The 26,773-nt window shown below is 41.1% G+C and overlaps 1 protein-coding gene across 14 annotated transcripts in view; it reads right to left on the reverse strand.

Annotated features, from left to right (window-relative positions):
* The window catches only part of LOC122435175 (phosphodiesterase 4D interacting protein), a 237,069-nt gene that overhangs the window by 140,920 nt on the left and 69,376 nt on the right, over positions 1-26,773 (reverse strand). For 13 of the 14 annotated variants that reach the window (XM_043459169.1, XM_043459370.1, XM_043459377.1 and 10 more), the window contains exon 4: positions 10,018-10,128. In XM_043459169.1, coding sequence (XP_043315104.1) covers positions 10,018-10,128 — 111 coding nt within the window. Of the gene's footprint in view, positions 1-10,017; positions 10,348-26,773 lie in introns of those variants that run through there. The other variant, XM_043459344.1, reaches the window with a different exon arrangement.

A 26,773-nucleotide genomic window follows, 5' to 3' on the forward strand; every position in this document is an offset into this window, starting at 1 on the left:
TAACAGCACTAGGTTTTCCTGACATTGGCTGGAGTCTTAAAGCCATCTCAGTTCTGCTGGCACCTCATTTCCCGAGTCAGCATCAGGGGGACTGAGAGAAGGGAAGTGGCTATCTTAGCTAGGGCGAGAGTATCCAAAGAGGCTGCTCAAAATCACAGAACTTCAGAGCTGGGAGAGACTTCAGTGTCAATCCCAGTCTGGCCCACACATTTTATACATAAAGAACCAGGGACCCAGAAAGAGCAACTTGTCAAAGCCAGAAACCTGGCTGTCTTCTTGGTTCCTTTCCCTCCACCCTCATCCTTCACCAAGTGCTACAGATATTTTACCTCCCAAATATTTCGCAGACCAGCTCCCTCCCCTCCATTCCTACTGCTATGGCCTTCATTTAGGCCTATACCATCTCTTGGTTGGCCTCTCTGTTCTCCTGACTTCCTGCCTTACCATCCTTGAATCCATCTTCCCCTCCCACCAGAAGGATCTAGCATGTTTCCTGCTTAAGTATGGAGTCCTGCCCCAAGGCCACAGGTGTGAGGCCTTGTATCAAGGCCACAGAACCAGAGCCCAGAACCAAGGTCACCTCCGAAACTGACTGAGCCCTTTGTAACTGTTGCCAGAAGCCCCAGTGATCAGCAGGCTTCCTGACCCCAAATTAGGCAAAAATGCCCACTCCAGTAGTCATCCAGGAGTGCCCTAACCAATCACCTAATGCCAAGCTTCCCACAGGAATTTTGTCCAGAAGCTACAAAAACTGCCTACTAACCCATAAAAAGCATCAACTTTCTCTGATCTGTCAGGAAGTTGGCCCGCTGTGATTACAGTGCCCACATTATCTCTGTTCTTTGTTCTTAATAAACTCACTCCCTTCTGAAATGCTCTGTGTCTGGAAATTCTTTTCCAACCTACTTTTGAACTGTCTCAACATTAAGGCCCATAAATGACTTCGTACCTGTCCTCCTCAGGATGAAGTCTACAGTCTTTAAAGCAGCACAAAGGATTATGTCCAGCATACCCTTCAGCCTCATTCTATGTTGAGAACTCAAATTTAGCAACAAAAGACCACTTCAAATTCTCCGTACACACACTCTATGTGGTTTCTTGTCTCTAAGCTTTTGCTTCTTTCCTTTCACCACCTCCTCTCTCCCACTGACTAACCAACGCTGACTCTCCTTTGACGACAAAGCTCAGGGGTCCTCAAAGAATCCTTTGCAGATTTTCATACATTGACATGATTCAGCCATGGATTTACATGTGTTCCCCATCCCGATCCCCCCTCCCACCTCCCTCTCCCCCCCCCCCGATCCCTCTGGGTCTTCCCAGTGCACCAGGCCCGAGCACTTGTCTCATGCATCCAAGTAGATTTTCCTTCTGTCTATTCTATTCAGCTGGGTTAGAGAGGCCTCATTTGAGTTCTTTATACTCATACGCTATCACTGCCTCCTATCAGACTCTGTTATCACTTGTGTCTTACGCATGTTTGAAGCCCCAACTTCTAGCACAGTACTTGGAATATAGTAGGCACCAAAATAATGTTTATTAATGCATGAATGGATGAATCCAAAGCTCCCCATTATCTGTCTCCTGCTTACCTTTCCAGTCTCATCTTACCACCACAAGTTCTACTCATATTGAAAGAGCTGACATGTGCTAAGCATACAATGCTTTTTCATGCTTCCGGAGTGTGAGTCGCTCAGTCATGTCTGACTCTTTGCAACTCTGCCAGGCTATAGCCCACCGGCTCCCCCGAGTATGGGATTTTCCAGGCAAGAATCCTGGAGTGGGTTGCCATTTCCTTCTCCAGGGGATCTTCCCAACCCAGGGATCAAATCCAGGTCTTCCAAATTGCGGGCAGACTCTTTACTGTCTGAGCCACTAGAGAATCACCTTTTCAACCTTCTATGCCCTTATAAATACTGTTTCTTCTGCCTGAAATGCTTTATCCCATTCCTCGCTCTATTATTTCTTACGACTCAATGCAAACTTCACATGCTTGGCAAGGACTTTCCTAAAGACTTTAATTGTCATCCTTAGTATTACGGAACAATTGGTACATACCTCTATGGTAGCCCTTATTATAGCATTTTTATGCATTTATTGATAACTTTCTCCACCAGCACTCAGCACTGTTGCACTGGCATATAGTAGTCAGTAGGTGGTTGAATGACCGAACGAATGTGTACAGACATGAGTCAATGAATGGCTAAGGCGATGATGTAAACAAAGTAAACATCTGAGACAGGAATTTAGAATTTTTCTGCCTATTTTTCCAACTATATCATGCTACTTTTATCAGCGTGTAAACATGAATATACATAACTAACAAAAAAGAAGTGGCTTTGTGATAAGTTCATGTAGAAGCATAAATTATATAGACATAGTTAAGGAGCTAGTTGAAAGTGGTTTAAAATTAAATGAGGCTCCAGAATTTAGTTTTAGATTTGTTTCCTAGTGATTTAAAGAATAAGTCTTAAATATTCAAAGGAAAAAAAAATTCTCTTCCCAATAGGTAAGTATTATGACATCTAATTAAGAGCTCTTAAAAATGAGAAGAGCTGTGTTATGCAAAAACGGGAGGGGGGGTAGTTATTTTTGTTAGGGATTTCACAAAATTTTAAAGTAACTGTGATAGTTATGGGAGAGTTGCTTTTAGAAAATTTAGTGGTAAAATATACTTAATATAAAACTTGCCATTTTAACCATTTTTCAGCATACAGTTCTGTGGCATTAAATACATTAATATTATATAACTAACCATCTCCAGAACTTTTCCTCCAACTGAGTTTATATCCATCAAACAATAAATCCCCAATTCCCTACCTCCCCACAGCCCCTGGCAACCATCATTCTCTTGTCTCTATGAGTCTGACTGCTCTAGGTACTACACATAAGTAAAATCATATATTTATCCCTTTGTGACTAGTTTATTTTACTTGGTATAACATCCTTTAAGTTCATTCATGTGTCAGAGCTTCCTTCCTTGGCTAGGCAATATTCCATGGTATGTATACACCACATTTTGTTTATCCATTTATCTGTCAATGGATATTTAGGTTGCTTTTACCTTTTGGCTAATGTGAAAGATGCTGCTATGAATGTGGATGTACAAAGATCAGTTCAAGTCCCTACTTTCACTTATTTTGGGTATATACCTAGAATTGGAATTGCTGCATCATATAATAATTCTATGTCCAATTTTTTGAAAAACTGTCACACAGTTTTCCACAGTAGTGACACAATTTTCCATTTCCAACCAGCTATACACAGAGTTCCCACTTTTTCCACATCCTGACCAACATGTGCTATTTTCTGTCTCTGTTTTGTTTTTATCAAAGCCATTTTAACGGGTGTGAAGTTTAAAAAATTCTAACCAAAAACACAAATACTGGTTACAACTATTTAATGAACGAAGTTTCCCTACTTTCTTCCTACGTCTTTCCCCCAAAAGAAGAGGAAATCACAAGCAAGGGTTTAAGAACCTCAGAAAGCAGAGTGAGGAGTCAGCACACACAGACTGTGTTCATACCAGACTTCTACAGAAATGTTTAAAATTAGTTTGGCCAAAGTAGCCCTTATTTCTCTCTCTTTATTCACCTTTCCCACTTCCTTACTATACATATTTCTTAAAGTTCAGGTAAGTAAAACATAGGGGGGAAAAAACTTAGCAGCTGACTAAACAAGGTATCCAACTATAAAAAGAAGACAGAGTCAGCTCTGTTAAATATAAGAAAACCACTCACTCTGCAACAGCAGCTGCAACAGTCACTTTAGACAGTAATCTGAGAAGGTATACACTCTCCAGGTATGCAGGGTAGCAATAATGCTTTACAGTTTTCAAACATCTAACACATTAAAAAGTCGACATATAGGGAGGAGGGTAGGACAGGAATTCATGCCTCCCTCTTAGGAAACTAAGGTTCAATGAAGTTAAGGACCAGGCCAAGGAGATGTAGTAGGAGAAAGGTGGAGTCAGAATTCAAGTATTCTGAGTCTAAAACTTCTCTCCCTACATTTTTATATCCCTCAAAGATACTTGTCTTCTTGTAATTGCCTTCCATTGGTTCAAATCAAGGTTCCTAAATTACACGGCCTGATGGAGCTCCTTCGGACTTCAGTGAACTTTTGGGGGCCTAGCACAGTAAGTCTGCACATACACTGTTACTCATTACATTTCCCAAAACCTAAAGACATCACATTAGGACCAAAGAAAATTAGTCATTGAGCCAAAAAGAAATCCAATAAAAAGAGTAAATCTTGAAATTCTCATATAAGGAAAAAAATTGTCACTATGTGGGCTGACTGACTGGAGATCAAACCAATCAATCCTAAAGGAAATCAACCCTGAATAGTCATTGGAAGGATTGTTGCTGAAGCTGAAGCCCCAGTACTTTGGCCACCTGGTGCAAAGAGCCAACTCACTGGAAAGGACCCTGATGTGGGGAAAGATTGAGGGCAGGAGGAGAAGGGGTGACAGAGGATGAGATGGTTGGATGGCACCACTGACTCAATGGACATGAGTTTGAGCAAGCTCGGGGAGATTGTGAAGGACAGGGAAGCCTGGTGTACTATAGTCCATGGGGTCACAAAGAGTTGGAAACAACTGAGGACTGAACAGTAACAACAAATGTGGGGTGATGGATGTGAACTAGACTTACTGTGGTGATCATCTCATGATATATATGTGTGTGTATATATATTGGATCGTTATGTTGTACACCTGAAACTAATGCAATATGTTAATTATATCTCCATTAAAAAGAAACACCGGTCTTAAAAAATACACTAAATAAGCTGAATTTAGAACCAGACCAAGCTACAAAGATGATAAAAAAATGTTTAATTATAACCAATCATAGTCATAATAATAGTTTCTGTGAAAGCAAAGGACTTTGTATTATGACTAAATAAAATATTTTATTAAAAAACTTAACAAACTCAGCCTTTCTTCTTGTTTTTTTTTTTTAAGAAACATTAATATTTGAGGGTACCTGTAACTTTGCTTCTATAAAGACACTTGGATTACATTATGTTATTTATATATGGGCAAACTAAAATGAAGAATTGAGACAAACGGTCCCAAGTCCACTACTGAGGATGAAAAAACTGATTCAGAATAAAAAATGGTCCAAATTGAACATGTTCAGTAACTGGACTGACCTGGATAATTTGGCCATCTCTCAGTTTGTCACCGCAGTGGCAAAAATTACGTGACGGCTTACTACCAAGTGATAGGCACTGTGCTGATTACAACTAATAGGCTCATATGATCCTCCTTCAGACCCTTTAAGATAGAAATTATTACAACACCCACTTCAGCAAAGATAAATTCTAGTATTTGTCTAAGTTAACCCAGGTAACCAGTGGTAGAACCGAGATTTCATCTCAAGTCTGTCTTGTTCCTAACTCTTAGCGACTGCACCCAGTGACAGCAGAATAGCAGGGGTGATAAAAATTTGGTAGGCAAGTAAAGTCAGTGGGCCATTTTAAAAACCTAGCTGCAGAAATAAGCTATGTATAAACATCAAAGTATTCTCAGGAAAAATATCCAGTCTCAAAAGAAGAGAAACCACAGCTCAAAGAAGTCAGGCAGTTTAAAGGGCACAAAACAAGAGAACATAACTCTTTCAACTCCTACCCTAAAGGCCAAAACTACTTTAACTTCCAACATCAATTATGTCATATTCAACACAGACTCTATTTGGTCCAGGATGATAACATTCAATTTCTCCTGTTGCTTAAGCAACAGGATCTGACCTTGTCAGATTTTAAATTCCATTCTTAGAGTGGAACCTTAAGTCTTTTTAAAAATGACCTTGAATAATAATAAATTCAAACAAGCTTAACAAGTAAGTAGTCATCATGTGGCAAAACACAGCAGATGGTGGTTTTAGTGTGCTGTTTGGGGATTGGGTGTTTACCACACAGCAGTGGATTTCATAAATTCCAGGGTTGGGCATATTTCTAGCGGTGGTACACTTGGCTATCATGAGAAGATGCAGGATTAGATAATCAACAACAACGAGGAAGTTCGCCAAGTTGCCGCCCAGAAATTATTTACCAGAGCAGCTGCACTTCAGAAATGCTAACAAGCCCGTATCCCTGGGAGTGGGCCATGCTCAGCTGTAGACCACTTACAGTTTTCTGACTTGACTTTGCTCCAGAATCAGGAGCTCTGTGTACTGCAATGATCTCTCCCTTCTGTGCTTTAGAGATGGTCTATCCCACACTCTGAACCTACAATTAATATACGCTACCAAGAGGGGGCGGTAGCACCTAATCATGTAGGTGCATGCCCTAGTTGTTCTGTGCTGAGGGTACACAGCCTCCACCTGTGTGTCTAGTCATTTACAAAAGCTGAAGCTTAAAGGTAGTTTAACCTAAACACTCAACAAACAGTAGCCAGTCTCACAGAACCAATGCTTATGTATAATTTAATACTATTTTATTTCTTAATTCTCTGAACAGCTTGAAAGAGAGAAGAAATTCTTAACTCCTTTTACATTTACTTGCTTTGAAGTTGATACTTTTAGGTTTTTATATAACTAACTCTTACAACTTCTCTTAAAATTAAACAGCCTTATAGCTTCCTTTACAACTAAGAATTGTGTATATCTACTTTAGTCTCGCCCTCAATTAGCTACATAAAGGAGGACTTGCTACTTGGAAAGAGAAAGACAGACCCTCTCTCTAGTCCTTTTCTCCTAAAGTTTCTCACATTTCCATTCCCTATAGTCACCATAGTGAAATGCTTGCTTGTCTCTAAGACAGTATTTTTTACTCTTCAGTACAAGTAACTCAACAAAAGTTTGCCATAGTAAAATATATGTAAAATGATAAAAATCCTATTCACAAGAGAATTTTCTTACATGTTTCACAAATACTAGTTTTCTTTAAGAGAACCATGAATACAACACCCAAATTAATGCAGACTTAGTTGAGTATGATTTAATGCTTTTACTGTATTTAAAGAAGAGTCCTTTCAGCACTAAAGAAAAATCAAGCTAAGTTTAGCCACAGAACAGGGCTCTAAATTCTTATCTGAGCTACCTGACTTACCATGTGACACATCACATATCACTCTCCTTGTCTCTGCCAGCATGGCTGCTAATTCATGGTCCTAACCTTGTGGGGACACAAAGGGACTAACACAGTTAAATGTGAAACATATGCATGGGAATATCTGAGGGTGAAATTAAAAGAACCAAACTGCTTCATTTTAAAATATTATAATAACTATTACTACTAGTAGGCATACAACTACTGCCCTCTCATATATGTATAATGTGATGAAGTTTATAAAGTGCTTTGATACGTCTTCTTATTTAATCATTATGGTGGCTATGTATTCATACTCTCAACAGATAATCTTCAGTGCCTATGGTGCTATGCATTACTCTTAATGCCAGTTCTGCAGGAACTGGAAGAGGCTCAGAAAGGCTAAGTAATTCACCCAGGTCTCTGGTTGCCCAGGGTTCCTGATTTCTGGTTTTCTAATCCTTTATCCTTCTGTCAAAGTGGAACTGCCCTGATTTCTATCAATCCCTCATCACTTCAAAGTGTGAAAAACTAATTTCAACTATGACATTAATGATTGATAAAGGTTTCATATGTTCTGCTTCCCAAATAAGGGCATGTTAACCTAAGCTGTTGGTGCTTCCCAAATCATCACAGCAAAATGGGATGAGTGATCTGACAGGTGAATGGAATAAAGGTATGATGAGAAGTGAAAGGAGGGAGTACAGAATACTCAAGTAGGCAGTAGCTATATGCCTACTGGGCTTCCCTGGCGGCTCAGAGGTTAAAGCCTACTAGTAGTAATAGTTATTATGACATTTAAAAATGGAGCAGTTTGGTCCTTTTAATCTCAACCTCAGATATTCCCATGCAAGTGTTTCACATTCAACTGTGTTAGTCCCTTTGTGACCCCACACAGTTTAAGATTCCCCAAACTATATGAGGCCAGTAGCTGCCTGATTACTCTGCTTTTATGACCAAAAAGAGATACGGCCATTTTTACCACCTGAGTGGGACTCATGCCATTGTGTACAAGCATGTTAAGTTGCTCAGTCGTGTCCAGCTCTTTGTGATCCCATGGACTGTAGCCCACCAGGCTCCTCTGTCCATGGGATTCTCCAGGCAAGAATACTGAAGTGGGTTGCCATGCCCTCTTCCAGAGGATCTTCCCCATCTAGGAATCAAACCCACGTCTCTTACATTTCCTTAATTGGCAGGCAGATTCTTTATCACTAGCACCACCTGGGAAGCCTCATGGCAATACTGGAGTCTAACAAAACGGTTGTCACCTCTGCATGTGACAATATTCTCTTGCCCCCAGACCATGCTCCTGTGCAGCTTTTATAATCATTTTTTGTTGTTGTTGTTGCACCACATGGTTTGTGGGATATTAGTTCTCCAACCAGGGATGGGACCCTTGCTCCCTGCATTGGAAGCACAGAATCCTAACCATTGGACCACCCAACAAGTCCCTATAATCGTCTTAATCACACTTCTCCAGGAGAGGAATGGTGTCCTCTCACACGGACCCAAAGTTTCCCTGAAGACTGTCTCCTTAGCCACTGCAGAGCAGAGGGTGAGACTAAATGAGATGAAGTGACTCAAGCAGTCACTTGATTCAAGCTAAAAAAAATCCTCTCAAATTATCTAAAAAAATTGTCCCCTCCTTCTGCCCTTCTTTAGAGACAATTAGTAGGAAAATTTTCCTTTCTCTGCACAGTGAGCAAATTTATTCACTATTCCCACTCCAAGGCAAATACTGCCACTCATGCTCCCCTTCTTCCTCTTTCTGTTACCAACCCTCACTTGGCAATATCCTCCTCAACCACTGGCAGTTCCACTGAGGCACACTCATGAAAGTGAAAGTCGCTTAGTTGTGTCCGATTTTTTGCGACCCTACGGATTATATAGTCCATGGATTTCTCCAGGCCAGAATACTGGAGTGGGGTAGCCTTTCCCTTCTACAGAGGATCTTCCTAACCCAGGTCTCCTGCACTGAGGGCGGATTCTTTACCAGCTGAGCCACTAGGGAAGCCCACCTCACTGTATACCCACATAAAAGATGAAAGATGAGTCGGATCAATTTCAGGAAAATTCAGGTTAAAACATAGAAATCCAAGAAAGACAGAAAATAGGGCTAAATGCCTCAGATTTAGCTGCTCATAATAGTTGAATTTACCAAAGAGTGGTTTGGGTCTCATAGACACCAGTTATTCCTCTGATCCAAAGCATTATCTAGCAGCCTGTAATGCATCCCAACCTTCTTCTCAACACACAGATAATGATAATATTCACCCATCAATTAAGATGGCCCTCCCTTCCAGGGAAGCTGCCATTCCTTCTCCCACCCCACCCAAGGCCAACAGGCTGCTCATTCCATCAATACCCTTTCTTCATTCTAAGGTGAACTGTTCTGAAGATGAAAATGCCTAACATTCTGTCCTAGAAGCTCATCTGAATAATCATCTTCAAAAACAAATCATGGATTTCTCAAGGAAGAGAAATATCCTCCATCCCTGCCCTTTCCTCCATGGCATCATTTCCTGCCCCCACATGCCAGACAGAACTAGAAGGCTCCCTGCTCTAAGCAGAGCATGGGACTTAAAAACTACCAGCTTCAGTCTCCTCCAGGGGTTGTTTAAAAATGCTGATTTTTAAGTTCCCCCTCACTTACTAAATCAGAATCCCTGGAGGTGAGTCAGGAATGTAGCTACACTTATAAAGGAGCTCCCAAGGTGATTGCTCTCCACAATTCCACACCAGACTTTTGGAGCCTCTGATTTAATCCCACTCCCTATTTTTACAGAGCAGGAGAGTAGGAAGTAAAAGGGGCGAAATGGGCTTGTCCAAGGTCACGCGGCGTGAAGGTGACCAGAGCCGGCCCGGAACCGCCTCCCTCGCTACTTCGCACAGTACAAAGAGGAACATAGGAACAACTCAACATCTTGATGTGTCCACACTGGCCCCCCACCACCCCAGCGGAGTGGCAGCCCCCCCAGCACTCACCCGCTTGTAGATGTCCTCCCGGCTGGCCTCATACTTCTGCTGCATGCGCTCCTCCAGGAAGTAGATGCGCAGCTTGAGGCTGAAGTTCTCCTTCTTCAGGTCATTGAGGTGCTGGGACAGAGTGCGATATCCATTAGACATGGTGGGCAACCCATGGGGAGGAGCACGTGCCCGGTCTCCCCCCTCAGCCCAGGAACGTGGTGCAGCTGCACCGCGGCATGAAGCGAGCCGGCGGCCACACTGCGAGGCTACGGCGACATGGCCCTGGCGGCTGGCTGCCTCCCGCGCTTGGGCCTGGGCTCGCTGCTCTGGGTGCTGGAGCGCGCCCGCTTTCCTTTTTTACCTCGGGAGATATTTGCGGAATCCCTGACAGAGGAACATGCTGCGTGAACTCAAACACAAGTGGTGTAACCTGACTCCTAGCTAGGACTCCGCTCTCACTCTTGCAGAGTCTCCCAGGCCCAAATTAAGCAGTTAACAGTTTCTCCTAAAAGAGAGGGGGGCTGACCCCCCAGAAGTTCCCAGGAAATAGGGAAGGGGAGTAATTCAAGGTGATGGTGGGACTGCAAGTATACAAAATGGCCCACAGAATGGTGACCACATATGGAATATCCCCTTCCTATCAGGTGCAAATCTTCGAGAAGGACTCATCAGAGGGGTTTCTAATTTCCTTTGATATCCAGAAGCTCACCTCTAATCAGCTCCTTCCCAGGTTTTCTCCCTGGACCTTTCAAGCCCTGAGGCAGTTAGAGAAATGGCCTTTCTTATCCTGCTCACCTCCCCCTACACCTGCGTGTGTGCATGTGTGTGTACGCGCCGATGCGTGCTCAGTCATGTCTGACTCTCTGCGAACCCATGGCTCTTCTGTCCATGCGATTTCCTAGGCAAGGATACTGGAATGGGTTGCTATTTCCTTCTCCAGGAGATCTTTCCAACCCAGGGATCAAACCTGTGTTTCCTGCACTGGCAAGCAGGTTCTTTACCACTGAACTACCACTGCGAAGTCCACACACCTGAGCTACCTCCAAAGCAAGGGCCATTCTTCCAGTTCAGTGAAATCTTTGCAAACTCTCCACTAGCTACACCAGCTCAAAGAGGCAGGGTCAAAGGCTACTCCCTCTAAGGGATGAGGGAAAAAAAGAGGGTGGGAGGTGGTGAAGGGAGGCGTCAGACTGGAGCCCAGAGATTTCACCCAGTCACTAGTTCTTAACTCCAGCACCTGCCAAGTGGAGCCAGGCACTCATCACCAGATCCTGCTCCTAAAGCAATTTAAGATCCTTGAATGACAGCTGCAACATTAGCAGGAAGTATTATTTATACCACACCACACGGGACATTGAAGGTGACCGGGAGACAACTCCACAGCACAGATACCAAACGCAGGTTCTTGGTTGCAATAATACTAGCGTGAAAAAACAACAACTTAATATTAACATTCAAAGTAAAGAAAGCAAAAAGTTTATACTTAATTCAAGTAGTCATTTCCTCTCCACACTACCTGCTCTTTGTTCTTCTAATTCTTTATACATAATAATTCCAATCAACATCCCCTTTGTACACAGCAGGTGATATGTTGAGCAGGAGGGATACAAAGATGAAGACAGCCCCAACCTTCCAAGAGATAGGTGGCCATATAGATATAGATGCATATGTTTTGAGTTTCCCAGGTGGTGTGAGTAATAAAGAATCCAACTGCCAATGCAGCAGATGTAAAAGACGTGGGTTAATCCTCTGGAAGATGTCATGGCAACCTACTCCAGTCCTATTGCCTGGAGAATCCCAGGGACAGAGGGGCCTGGGGTGCTACAGTCCACAGAGTTGCAAGGAGTCAAACATTAAACTTTTTACACTTCATACTGAAATCCAGTGCATGCACACACACACACACACACACACACAAACACACACAACTGAAGTACAAATTCCCCAAAGTAATGTTAACCAGCACTCTGTGGGATGGATGCACTTTGATATTTTCTATTCCATTTTTCTTTTTGGGAGTGACCCACTGAATTGATTTCAAGACCTACTAATAAATTTTGTCCTGAAGCTTTAAAAAATACTGAACCTATGGGAACCCAGAAGGAAGAGTGATTCATTTTAACTGGGATGGTGAGAGAAAGAAAGCTTCGACTAGAAGTTGCACTTGCAATCTGTTTTGAAAGATAAAAAACGTTTGAGTGAATAAAGTGGACTCAGGAGGCACAATTAGAACTGAGCATTCTCTCAAATCCTGGAGGAGGAAATGGCAACCCACTCCAGTATTCTTGCCTGGGAAATCCCTTGGACAGAGATGACTGGCAGGCTGAAGTCCATGGAGTCACAGAGAGATGGACATGACTGAGCAGTTTCTCTTGAACAGATCTGAATGATAAGTAGACAACACATTTCTTACCTAGGCCACTGGTAACTTAAAACAATATAGTCTTCATTTTTTAAAAATGCACATTTAAAATGCATTTAGCTATTTTCATTAAATTGGTGGTTTTAGAATAAATGAATGTCATCTAGGCTTAGGTAGAGACAGTGAGGAAGAGAAAAGTCTAAGTTAAAAATCAAAAAGATCCTTTTTCTGGTCCCAGCTCTGTTACTAAATAACTATATGACCTTGGGAGTACACTCTCCAGAGGCCTAACTGTCCTCCTTTATAAAATGTAGTAGTTGAAACCAGGTGATTTTTAAGGCATTTTCCTGGTCTGAGCTTCTAGAGGAATAACCTAGTCATTATTACCTCCATTTTGAATGTGCATGCATGCTTAGTCGCTCAGTCATGTCTGACTCTTTGTGACCCCATGAACTGTAACTTGCCAGGCTCCTCTGTCCATGGGATTCTCCAGGCAAGAATATTGGAGTGGGTTGCCATTCCCTTCTTCAGAGGATCTTCCTGATCCAGGGATCGAACCCACATCTCCTGCATTGCAGGAGGATACTTTACTGCCTGAGCCATGAGGGAAGACCCCATTTTGCACAGGGGAACCAGATACCAGATTCTAGATAAGTGTTTAGTCATGCTTTTGATGTCTACTTGGATTCTTTCATCACGTAAGATAATTAAATAGAAGCTTTACAGAAAGTAAAATCAAATATGAATACAGGTGTTCTTATCCAACCTAGGTATTTCTTTCCTCACATTAACCCTATTTCCTCTTGAACTCTGTGATCCCTTGTTCTTTTCCTATCTCTCTAGCCTCTTCTGTGTGTGTGTGTGTGTGTGTGTGTGTGTTGTTTTTTTTTTAAATTTCCTGGCTCTTTAACGCTACTGCTTAAATGACAAGTAGTCCTTAGCCTTCTGATTTTTTTCTTTTCACATTTTCTCCCTTAGAGATTTTGTCCACTTTTAGGGCTATCATTTTTGCCTCCCAAACAGTCCCCAAATCCCAAACCAAGCTGTCTCACCCAAGATCTAGCCCTATATATAGGAAACCAACTCTTTGCTAGTTAGTTCAACTTGAATCTGCCATTCCCACAACAATCCACAAAAGCAAAAACTTTTGCAACAGTTATCTATCCTCTCTGCCAGAATTCATCCAGCCATCTCTAGATGGCTAGAAAAACTCCATTATTTTGAAAACATTATTGTCAAAACTTAAGTCTTACTTAAAACCCCTTCACAGGCATCTCATCACTCCTAGCATAAAAGAGAAACCATCACGCCCTCTCAAGATAGTTTGCCTCTTGTTTCAAGTCCTTTTTTCAAGTTCATATTTCACTCAAAGTCTTCCCTGCTAGCCAGACTGGAAAAACTTTCCTCTTGAGCACCTAAGGCAAATATTAACATTTGGCAAGTGTTCATATGCTGCCTCCTGGTATTGCTTTTCTACTGTCCTGCAGGTTTATTTATATATTTTAGAGCTTTTAACTTTTCATGTGTCTGTCTAACTATTAGGTTAGCCAAAAAATTCATTCAGGATTTTCCATAACATCTTACAGAAAAACCCCAATGAACTTTTGACCAACCCAATAGTCTGTAAGCTGCCCAAGGGTCAATGACTGAAATGTCTTTCTACATTCTTTCAGCTCCCACAATTGCCAAGAAGACCTCTCCAGTTCATTCATCCCACCCTGCTACAGTATACAATCACCTCAAACAGACTAGAATGTCTTGAGGGCTGGCAAGGCATACTTTGTGTCTTCATATTCTCACTGCAGAATATTTAGGAAGTATTTCCTAAATATTTGTTAAGTAGGGCTTCCCTGGTAGCTCAGTTGGTAAAGAATCCACCTGCAATGCAGGAGACCTGGCTCAATTCCTGGGTCAGAAAGATTCGCTGGAGAAGACATAGGCTACCCACTTCAGTATTCTTGGGCTTCCCTTGTGGCTCAGCTGGTAAAGAATCCTCCTGGAGACCTGGGTTCGATCCCTAGTGTTGGGAAGATACCCTGGAGAAGGGAAAGGCTACCCACTCCAGTATTCTGGCCTAGAGAATTCCATGGACTATATAGTCCATGGGGTCACAATGAGTTGGACATGACTGAGAGACTTTTTCTTCACTTCAATGAACAGATAAGTATTGCATATATATTTCTTTTCTGCTGATTTGACCTGTTTAACATGGGCTAGCTTGCTTATATTATTCTCATAATTCTCCAATAATATAGAAAAGTTGGTTTTAATGGTTCCAAAGAAACTACATCTTCTAGAATGATGACTAGAAAAGTGATGTTTTATTTACTAAAATTTCTAAGTTTATATGCCCATCTTTTTTTTTTTTTTTTTATGTATGCCCATCTTGATCTTTCTCCTGAATTCCAATCTATATCTAACTTCCTAGTAGAAATCTCCAGTTGAATCCAGATATCTCACAGTCATGATATATAAAGCTGAATTCCTGATTTTTCCCAGCACATATGTTTCTTCCTTTTTGGATCACATTTCAGTTTGTAATCACCCATATTTGGAGTTGTTTGGGCCCCAAACTTTGAGTTATTCTTGACCCTTCTTTTTCATATACATTATCTCATCTGTCTATAAATCTGCCTAATTCTACTTTCAATACATATAATCTATCCACCACCACTGCCACTGTACCTTTGCCACTCTGACCCAAGATATTGTGATCTTTCCCTTAAGCTAATTTTTTTTTAAGTGCTTTTATTTATTTAATATTTATTTGGCTGCCCTGGGTCTCAGTCGTGGCATGCAGAATCATTAATTGTGGCAAGTGGTATCTAGTTCCCTGAACAGGGATTCAATGCGGGTCCCCTGCATTGGGAGCCCAGAGTCTTAGCCACTGGACACCAGGGAAGTCCCTCCCCTAAGCTATTTGAATAGTCCTTTAACTGGTCTTCCTGCTCCCACCCTTCCTCCCCTAATAGCAGTGATACTTAGCAGAGCAGCCACAGTGAGCCTTTTAAGATATCAGATTACTCCTCTGCTGGAAAGCACCAGTGGCTCCTATCTAAGACTGAAAGGCTAAATCCGTTCATTAGCCCATAAGGCCCAAGGCCCTGAGTAATCTGGAGCCCCTCTCCTGCCCTTTTACTTTTCTTCCTTGCTACTCTCCCCCTACACACCCTCCTCCAGCTACATGGTTTCTCTTTGCTATTTCTCAAAAATACCAAAAGTACCAAAATACCCCCTCCCTCTCAGGGCCTTTCAGCTAATTGATCCTTCTGAATGGCATGCTTTCTTTAGCTTTCTGCATGATTCTCTTCCTCACTCTCTTCAAGTGTTGGATCAAATGTCACTTCCTCAATGAGGTGACCACCCTGTTTAAAATTGCAACTCACCCTATGCCTCACCCCAGCCCTCCATTATCTCCTTCACTTTTTTTTTTTAATCCCATAGCATTATCATCTTCTAAAATATTGTATTTACTTATTTTCTGTCTTATTTACTTATTGTCTGTCTCTCCCACTAGCATGCAAACTCCATGAGCAAGCCAGGATTTGGGCCTGTTTATTTCACTTCTATGTTGTCTGTACCCAGAATAGTGCCTGGCACATAGTAGGTGCTCAAAAAATACTTGTTGAATAAAAGAATGGTTGCATAACTAACCTGCTGACTTTGACCTCACTGGATTTAATCCTAATAGAATGTAAAGTGTGTACAAGATTCCGCAGTTCTTGTAGGATGAAGGACATAGCTAAAGGTAATTTTATAAGTAAAATAAATTATTCTAACAGGCTAATTTTAATACATAATGCAGAATCTGAAGTGTGAACAAGTGTTCTGAAAAAAATGGGGAATAATATGACATAGGACAAATAACAATTAAAGGATAGTATAAACTATACAAATAGTAAAAACTACAGAAATTAAGAAAAAGAGGCTACCAGAGAAGGTTCCAGAGAGAAATGACATTTTAGCTCTCCTTAAAGGGTGAATCAAGTTTGTATAGACTAGAGGGAGAATACAAGGCACTCTAGGTGGGTGGAACATAAGCTGTGGTGCAGATGACCAACTGGACTGAAACAGGGGCACAGGCCCTGTGTGGGGGACAGAGAAGATGGGAAGTAAAGAACCATTTCAGAAAGATACTGAAAGTCAGGATGAGGAGTCCAACTTTGTTCCTTTAGGCAGATCCTGGCTCTGAGTTTGAACAAAGGGCGAGGAGGAAGGCAGGGCCAGAGGGCCAGGAACCTCTTACTAGGAAGACTGTTTATTTGCTTATTGTTTATGCTTTATTTTACTTGTTTGTGTTTTGTGGCTTTAACAAACAAAAAACACACCTGGGCTGCACACTAGACTTTCTCAATCAGGGCCTCTCAGACCTCTGGATAAGCTCTGCCCTGCTAAGGAAACAAACACATGCAGGTTCTTGAACAAGGGGCAGTGCCTCTGTCTTTCTTCTTCCTTTTGTACACAGTACATCAAAAATCTTTACTCTTATCTCAAAATATGTTTTCCAAACATTAATGGCTCTCCCCTGCTCTTTTCTTAATTTCTCCTTCCCACCGCTTCTTAATGTATTAGACCAGACTAGAAATAAGACTTTACTAAGAACTCAATCAATGCCAACAATAGTAGGAGATTACAACCCAGCTGTTGTATGTCATACCCCATTAACATAACCAACTGTCAAGTCAGCCTTTTAAAAAAAAAACTCAGCCTCACATTTGCTTAATCATATTCAGACCCCCCAGACAGTTCTTATAATGGAAATGCTTGAAGACATATTAATGTCTTAGCAATCCCTCTCCTAAAAATATAGTTCCACTTCACTAAAAATGATTAATCATCTTAATTGGCACATTCTTTTCAAATATAATAAAACTTCTGCAACTTAAGAAAGAAAGTGAAGTCGCTCAGTCGTGTCGGACTCTTTGTGACCCCAAGGACAGTAGCCTGCACCAGGCTCCTCCGTCCATGGGATTTTCTAGGCAAGAGTACTAGAGTGGGTTGCCATTTCCTTCTCCAGGGAATCTTCCCAGCCCAGGGATCGAACCCAGGTCTCCCACATTGTAAACAGACGCTTTACCGTCTGAGCCACCAGGGAAGTCCTGCAACTTAAACTCCACTAATTTGATACCTGTGATAAATGTCTTAACATTTCATGAAAACAACTTAAATAAGTTCATATGGTAAGCAGAGGGACAGGAGAATAGTTTTCAAGTAACCCTTGATATGTTATCAATGCTGTCCACTTACAAACTGGTGATAAATGTTATCACTAGTATATATACCTATCTAGGTGAGGAAACACAGAATTGTGGAAAGAGCAATGGCTTTCGAACCAAGGACATCTGGGTTCACATCTCAGTTCTGCAATTTTCTAATTGTGTGACTTCAAGAAAAATACTTAACAGTAATTAACTGTAGGAAAAAATTCAGGAGATGGGATCCACGTAGGTTATTAAGAGTGTTGCAATTATATCTGTACCATATTAGCAAAAATAATATATGTTAAAATTTAGATATGGGATACATGGACAAATGTTTTCTTGTTCTTTGCATGTCCTATGTTTTATTGTATGTTCAAATATTTTAATGTTCTTTGTGAAAATTCATTATTTTTTAAAAAAAACTAGATGGAATGAAACTAGGAATTGAAGGCAGTTTTCAATTAGATATAAGAGTAAATTCTCTAGTAGAGTTGGATGTAATGAACTTATTGCCACCCTCCATCCCTACATTCTGGAGAAGGCAATGGCACCCAACTCCAGTACTCTTGCCTGGAAAATCCCATGGATGGAGGAGCCTGGTGGGCTGCAGTCCATGGGGTCACTAAGAGTCAGACACGACTGAGCGACTTCACTTTCACTTTTCACTTTCATGCCTTGGAGAAGGAAATGGCAACCCACTCCAGTGCTCTTGCCCGGAGAATCCCATGGATGGGGGAACCTGGTGGTTCCTGCGTCTATGGGGTCGCACAGAGTCGGACACGACTGAAGCGACTTAGCAGCAGCAGCAGCATCCATACATTCATACATCAAATATTTACTTAGCATAACATTATGAGAGATAGTAAACTTCCTGCCACAAAAAGGAATCAACTGAAACTTAAGAACCACTTGTCGGGGATATTGTTAAAATCTTCACACATTCAGTTCAGTTCAGTCGCTCGGTTGTGTGCGACTCTTTGCGACCCCATTGACTGCAGCACTCCAGGCCTCCCTGTCTATCATCTTCACACATTAGCTAGGAGTTAGTTCTGGAGAGCTTTTAAGGTCCTTAGCTATCCTGAGGTTCTAGTTTGAAACCTATTTTCTCATAGAAACAATATTATCAAAGGCAGCACCAATGAGAGAGCTGTCACTTTTTGAAGAATCTCAGAGCATCCCACCAGCTCTCTCATGGCAGAGCCCTAAAAGGTAGCGGGAGTCTAGCTGTTCAGATTGAATGCTCTGGTTGCCTTGTGTGCAGGAAGAGAAAGAGGAGACTAGTGAGCATAAAAGACATATTTCCAAGATAAAATCAGCAACGACGACTAGGACCTAAGGATGACCCTCCGTAGACTTTGCTAACTGTCATATTTTCAAAACAGCCCTATGGGAAACCATACCAATGGCTGGAAAGTAGTGGAACCCTACTTGTTTTGGACTGGAGGGTAGGGATAGGCAGGGATGTGGCAGGGAGAAGGAGGATGATTTGTATCACATATAAATATTTTGTTTGTAATATATCTGTCTGTCTGGGAGTCCCTATGCTTTTTGGATAAAATCTAAGTTGAAGAAATACAAAAGTTTAATTATGGTCTGTTTTGAATGACTTTGACTTGTATTACAAAATTAAGTAGATATAATTATACTATCTTCACAACAATCACTTGTATAGGATTTGACAATATACAAAACGCTTCCATTACATGTATTATTTCACTTATCGTCACCACAGCACTGTGAAGTAAGTGGATTATCTGTTACAGCCATTTTGCACTCTAGGAAAGTAAGCTTATCCAGAAAGTGGAAGTGCACAGACTGCAACTTCCAACAGCCTCACCCACATTTCATACTCAGGGTCTTCATCATGACACTAGAGACCCCTGTGACTCTAAGACTCCCCATGTGACTAATAAGGTCTGTCTACTTCTACACCAGGTCCCTGCATCTTTTCAAAATGTATCCTTCATTATAAATAATATTCCTGTGACCCCAGAGGATCTGACTACCTGACCCTCCATAAAACATAGTTTTCTCCATTTTCAAGATGAATAAACCAAAGCTAGTCCTCAAAGGATTAAACATGGGGTAACTACATGACCTAGCAATTTCACTCCTAGGTATATACCCCAGAGAAGTAACACATATGTCCACATAAAATCTTGTATATGAATGTTCATAGAAGCATCATTCACAATAGTGAAAAAAGCAGAAACATCCCAAATATACAAAAAGAGAAGAATGAATATACAAAGTTTAGTATATTCGTATAATAGAACACTACTGACACAGACTATAACATGAATGAACCTTGAAAATGTTATTCTAATGTGAAATGAGCCAGGCACAAAGAGTCATATATTGTATGATTCTATTTATACAAAATTTTCAGACTAGACAAATCCATAGAGAAATTAGGTGAGTGGCTTCCAGGGCCTGGGGAAAGAGGGAACAGGGAGTGACTAGAAACGGGTATGATGGTTTAGGGGGAGTGATGAAAACGTCCTGGAACTAGATAGAGGGAACTGTTGCACAGCTCATTGAATATACAAAAGATATGGAACTGTATACTTTAAAAGGATGAATCCTATATGTAAATTATATTTCAATAAAGCTGTTATTTTAAAAAAGAAGAAGAAAAAAAACCAAAACTGGGAGAAATAACATGTACAGTCCTTTGCCTTTACAAAGTATTCTTTAATGACAAAGATTCAATTCAATTCAAAGCAAATTATTTAGAACTGACCATTTCTAAATATCAATTCCTACTTAGATTATGGGGTCCTAACATAAAGACTAAATAATGTATACTCTAAGTGGCCCTCACTATTAAATACTCATGGATTACTATGTTCTATCAAAAGTTAGAATTGCACTCATTTCACACACTAGCAAGGTTATGCTCAAAATTCTCCAAGCAAGGCTTCAACAGTATGTGAACTGAGAACCTCCAGATGTTCAAGCTGGATTTATAAAAGCCAGAGGAACCAGAGATTAAATTGTCAACATTTGTTGGATCATAGAAAAGGCAAGAGAATTCCAGAAAAAAACATCTATTTCTGCTTCATTGACTATGTCAAAGCCTTTGACTATGTGGATCACAACAAACTTGAAAATTCTTCAAGAGATGGTAATACCAGACTACCTTACCTGCCTCCTGAGAAATCTGTATGCAGGTTAAGAAGCAACAGTTAGAACTGGACATGGACCAACGGACTGGTTCCATATCAGGAAAGAAGTACATCAAGGCTGTATATTGTCACTCTGCTTATTTAACTTATATGTAGAATACATTATGTGAAATGCCAGGCTGGATGAAGCACAAACAGGAATCAAGATTTCTAGGAGAAATACCAATAACCTCAGATATGCAGATGACACCACCCTTTTGGCAGAAGGCTAAGAGGAACTAAAGAGCCTCTTGATGAAAGTGAAAGAGAAGAGTGAAAAAGCTGACTTAAAACTCAGCATTCAAAAAACCAAGATCATGGCAACCGGTCTCATCACTTCATGGCAGATAGATGAGGAAACAATAGAAAGAGTGACAGACTTGGCCTCCAAAAGTCACTGTGGACAGTGACTGCAGCCATGAAATTAAAAGACACTTGCTCCTTGGAAGAAAAGCTATGATACACCTAGACAGGGTATTCAAAAGCAGCGTATTTTCTTGGGCTCCAAAATCACTGCCAATGGTGACTGCAGCCATGAAATTAAAAGATACCTGCTCCTTGGAAGAAAAGTTAGACAGCATATTAAAAAGCAGAGACATTACCTTGCCAACAAAGGTCCGTATAGTCAAAGCTATGTTTTTCCAGTAGTCATGTATAGATGTGAGAGTGGGACTAAAAGAAGGCTGAGCACCAAAGAATTGATGTTTTTGAACTGTGGTGTTGGAGAAGACTCTTGAGAGTCCCTTGGACTGCAAGGAGATCAAACCAGTCAATCCTAAGGAAATCAGTCCTGAATATTCGTTGGAAGGACTGATGCTGAAGTTGAAGCTCCAATACTTGGCCACCTGATGTGAAGAGCTGACTCATCAGTAAAAACCTGAGGCCTGGAAAGATTAAAGGCAAGAGGAGAAAGGAACGACACAGGATGAGATGGTTGGATGCATCACTGACTCAATGGACTTGCGTTTGAGCAAGCTTCGGGAGATGGTGAAGGAGAGGGAAGACTGGTGGGCTGCAGTCCGTGGGGTCGCAGAGTCAGACACGACTGAGTGACTGAAGAACAACATCAACAATCAAAAATTAAAGTTTTGTTACATCCTTACAGTAAAATAGAAAGAACACACAGTCCACTTTATATTTTGACACAGGAGGAACATACTCATTAGGCTGCTCTGAAGAATATGCATAACTTCTGCAGAACATTCTAATAAGGAAAATGTCAATCAAAGTCGATTAACTTGGTCTTTCACCTCCACACAAGGTTTCTGTCTGGTGTTCCAGAAGTCAGCTGTTGACGCCTGCCTCAGAAAGCAGACTGAGAACTCTGTAAACATCTTTTTTTCTTTTGGGTTGCAAAATAAACAAATCACTCTTTTGAAACTCTGTTTCTGATATTTCAACATAATCCCTTAAGTTCAGAGTTTTTTAAATGCCAGAATATTAACAATATCATTAGTTTTTTCCCCCTTAAACCCAGAAGCATACAAATACCCATCCTCTACACAGCCTTTTCTTGAAATAACTGGCCTGATGGCAGGACAGCTAACAACAGAGCTATTACATCAGGTCGATAAATAAACCCTGTCTTAGGCAGTGTCATTGTGTAGTTAGGACAGGGGTTCCAGTGAAGTCTCTGCTGTCTTCCCCCACCATGGATACATACCCATATCACCCCCAATCCTGGAATAACCCAGTGTCCTCATCACCACAATAAAGCACTACGAACTATATAAAAACAAAACAAAACACATAACAACTTTCCTGGTCACCAAAAATAAATGGCCCAGCCAGAAATAGCGCTGTCAGAGACAGTTAAATGAGCTCCATGCCAAAACAACAGTTGTGCTGCACTGATCCTGGGAGCTCCAAGAACTAGACTCCAGACTAGATTCTCCTGCAGTTTGGCCTGACCAACACCAGCAGGAGTTACTGTTGCTTGTTTACAACTCATTGGACCCAGAAAGATTGTTTGCTGAGCTTTTCATATTCAGGGGGAATGTGTAAATTTATGGCCTCATTTACTGTTCTAAATTTTCATTAATTCTTTCTCCATTTTCCCTAGCGAAGAAGGTGATTTTAAACGCACAGTTAGGACTTTCTCTAGGCATAAGAGCTGAGTTCAAAGTGATACCATGAACAACCATGGCTGTAACAATAAGGCTTTGACCGTGAGTTCAGAGTAAAGAGGGGGAGATAAAACCAACTTGAATCCCAGTCAACACTCTAGTGCTTCCGCCACGACAAAAAGCCTTCTGTTTCTGAACTTGCTCTCTGCTGCCTCCAGGACTTTTCAAGGGTAGCAGTGTAAGCTTGCAAAGTCATTCCTCTTCAATTTCCACTCAGCTTTGACTTCACTATCTCCAACTAGCCCCTAAGGACTTGATTAAGTTATTACCCACTAAAGAAGCCTGCGTGCATGCTAAGTTGATTCAGTCATGTCCGACTCTGTGCGACCCCATGGACTATAGCCCGCCAGGCCCCTCTGTCCATGGAATTCTCCAGGCAAGGATACTGGAGTGGGTTGCCATGCTCTCCTCCAGGAGATCTTCCCAACTCAGGGTTCGAACCTGCGTCTCTTAGGTCTCCTGCATTGGCAAGTGGGTTCTTTACCACTGGTGCCACCTGGGAAGCCCTACTGAAGGAAGCCTGCATGCATGCATGTTTAATCACTTCAGTCATGTCTGACTCTTTGCCACCCTATAGACTGTAGCCCACCAGGCTCCTTTGTCCATGGGGATTCTCCAGGCAAGAATACTGGGGTTGGTTGCCATGCTCTCCTCCAGGGGATCTTCCTGACCCAGGGATTAAAACCACATCTTCTGCATTGAGGGTGGATTCTTTACCATCGAGCTGCTGGGGAAGCCCAAAGAAAGCCCGTCTGATCCTAAAGTCTGGGTAAGGGCCCCAGCTGAGTGCTTCCAAAGCATTGTGATGATTAAATTCTGTTGTAATTGGCTAATCTGTAAGCTCTGTAAGGGCAGGAACCAAGTCAGCATATCCATTACTGTATCTGCAGTGCTTAAGACACTATGCTGTATATAGTAAGCATTTTAGAAATATTTGTTGAATAATTAGACAAACAAAGTGAATGCACAAAATTTAGATAATACAAAAAGTTCCAAAGAAGGCAAAAAGCATGGCTCATCCTCTCACCCAGACCTAATCATTTTAAATATTTTGGTGTATGTCCTTCCAGACACTTCTATTTTTTCTCCCTCAAAAATGAGAGCTTATAAATACTATGATATCACTTCTATGTGAAATCTAAAAAATACAACAAACTAGTAAATATAAAACAACACAAGGAGACTCACAGATATAGAGAATAAACTAGTAGCTACCAGTGGGAAGGGAGGCACAATATGGGGGTGAGGGAGTGAGAGAGACAAACTGTTGGGTGTGAGATAGGCTCAAGGATGTATTACACAAAATAGAGAAAATAGCCAATATTTTTAATAATGGAAATGGAAAGTAACCTTTAAAAATGGTATAACCATGAAAAAAATTTTAAATGAGACCTTATTTTATGTAATACTCAAATTGTTGTTGTTGTTTATTCTTAAATTTGTAACTGTTATTACAGACATCCTTCCAAGCCAGTATATTGCTCTATGATGCTCTGTTACATGCATATGTGTGTATTAGTGTTAGTCGCTTAGTCGTGTCTGACTCTTTGTGACCCCATAGACTATAGCCCACCACGCTCCTCTGTCCGTGGGATTCTCCAGGCAAGAACACTGGAGTGGATTGCCATTCCCTACTCCAGGGGATCTTCCCAACCCAGGAATTGAACCCAGGTTTCCTGCATTGCAGGCAGATTCTTTACCATCTGAGCCACCAGGAAATTCTGTTCCCTTAGATGTTATTTAAGTTAAATTTTGTGTAATTTAAATTTCTTATGTCCCTAATCAGAGTATATACTCTCTGAGAATGGTAACTCATATACATCTCTGCATCATCTACAGCGCTAAGAGTCATTCTTTTTATTTATAGTTCTTAAGAAAAACGTGATTCATTTGATGCCTATTTTTGGCAATGTTGCTTAGGAATGAAAGTTGCCCAAGTTCTGTGGAATGACTGTGTGGAATCCCTCTGAAAAGTCATGTTTAACAAGAAGAAAAATATTCTGTGCTTATGACTGCCAAAACTTTAGGATTTACTCTCCTTCCCTTCTCATCTAATAACTTTGTGAAAGTCTCAAGACAGTAGGCAAATGAATACCAGTATGCCTGGGGCACTGTGGTTTGAGGAAGATAAATGCCACTTAAAAATTTAAACAAGAAAAAAAGAAAATGCACTTAACCAGTAGCATTCATTTTCTAAGGGTATAATTACAGAGAAACTCAAGAAGCACTTGAGATGGCTTGACCTAAAGGCAGAAGCAACATGACCCAGATTCACTTAAACTAGAACAGGAAACCCAGGATGTGATAACTCAGATCTCCATAAAGGTAGAAAAGTTCATTTTAGGACTCATCCCCACCTTCACACCAGACTTCAAGACCCAAATGGAAAAGTCGGCCAGGATGGGTGGGGCCTCAACAGGCTGACTCACTGTGGTTGGATTCAGACTGCCCGGAAAAGCTAGGTTCAGACTATAATTAAGCAAACATTGCAGCTGGTCTAGCTGGCATTTTCATGTTAAAGACAACATTATTAGAGAATGTGTAAACAAGGGAGGGCAGTGGAGGCCTCCTCTAGACCTTAAAACCACAGATATCCACTAACTCCATGGCTTTTCTGTAGCATTTGACATTTAATTCTCTGCATAAAACCAAACAGCACACATTTCACTAGTGTAACCTCTCCTTCTGAATAGTCCTTTCATTTCCCCAAGAACCTTGACTCTTGGCATTACTGTGGCTCTGCCACTTTATAGCTTTCATGGAGTTCTTTGAGTATTGGTCTCCTCATTCATATAATGAATGTAATATAATATCTATCTCATAAGTTAGGAAAAGAAACTGAAGAAGAACTAAAATAAAATATGTTAAGTGTCTAAAAAGTGTCTTGTTATTGTTTAGTTGCTAAGTTGTGTCCGACTCTTTTGCCTATACCCTCCTCAGAATTCTTTTACTTACTCAGTGAATACTGAAGCAGAGGCCAGGGGGAATACAAATACAACATAACAATTGTCAACACTTTTCAACAAGTTTAGCTTAGTTGATGAACATCTACTGAGCACTTACTGTGTACTCTGATTATGCTAGGTTCTAGAGACTAGAAGAAGAAGAAGAAGAGGTTTCTCTGCCCTTGAACTGCCTAGAATCTAGGTATATACTTTGAGGTTGGAGAATTAGGGTAGGCATCCTAAAGACAAACAAAGAAAACACAGGCCCTGCACTAAAACTTAAAGGATAAGCAGGCTTTAACCAGGTAAAGAATAGGAGAGAAAAGGTATTCCAGGCAGAGGAAACAGCTGGAACAAAGACTGGGAAATATGAAACAACTTTTAATTGCAAGCAGTTCAAAATTACAGAATAGAAAGCATATGATGGAGAAATCAGTCCTGGGAGTTCATTGGAAGGACTGATGTTGAAGCTGAAACTCCAATATTTTGGCCACCTGATGCTAAGAGTTGACTCATTTGAAAAGACCCTGATGTTGGGAAAGATTGAAGTCAGGAGGATAAGGGGAAGACAGAGGATGAGATGGTTGGATGGCATCACCGACTCAATGGACATGAGTTTGGGTAGACTCTGGGAGTTGGTGATGGACAGGGTGGCCTGGCATGCTGTGGTTCATGGGGTCACAAAGAATCAGACACTACTGAGCGACTGAACTGTGAACTGAACTGATGGAGAATATTGGGAGACAAAATGGATTTACAATTTACCTGAGAAAGACAAAACTGTACTCTGTGCCCATCTAAATAGGAGGAGTTCATGACTCCAGTCCCATATGAGCCAGTACTTTCATTATCACCAACCAGAAAGCACTTACTGTTTTAGGTCACAAAAAATGTCAAGTATTCTCAGTGTATTATGAGACATTCGGTAAGTTCCTTTGTTACTCTCTTTGTGCCTTTATTTCCTCAGCTATAA

This window comes from Cervus canadensis, chromosome 2, assembly GCF_019320065.1.
Source record: "Cervus canadensis isolate Bull #8, Minnesota chromosome 2, ASM1932006v1, whole genome shotgun sequence".
Classification (NCBI taxonomy): domain Eukaryota; kingdom Metazoa; phylum Chordata; class Mammalia; order Artiodactyla; family Cervidae; genus Cervus; species Cervus canadensis.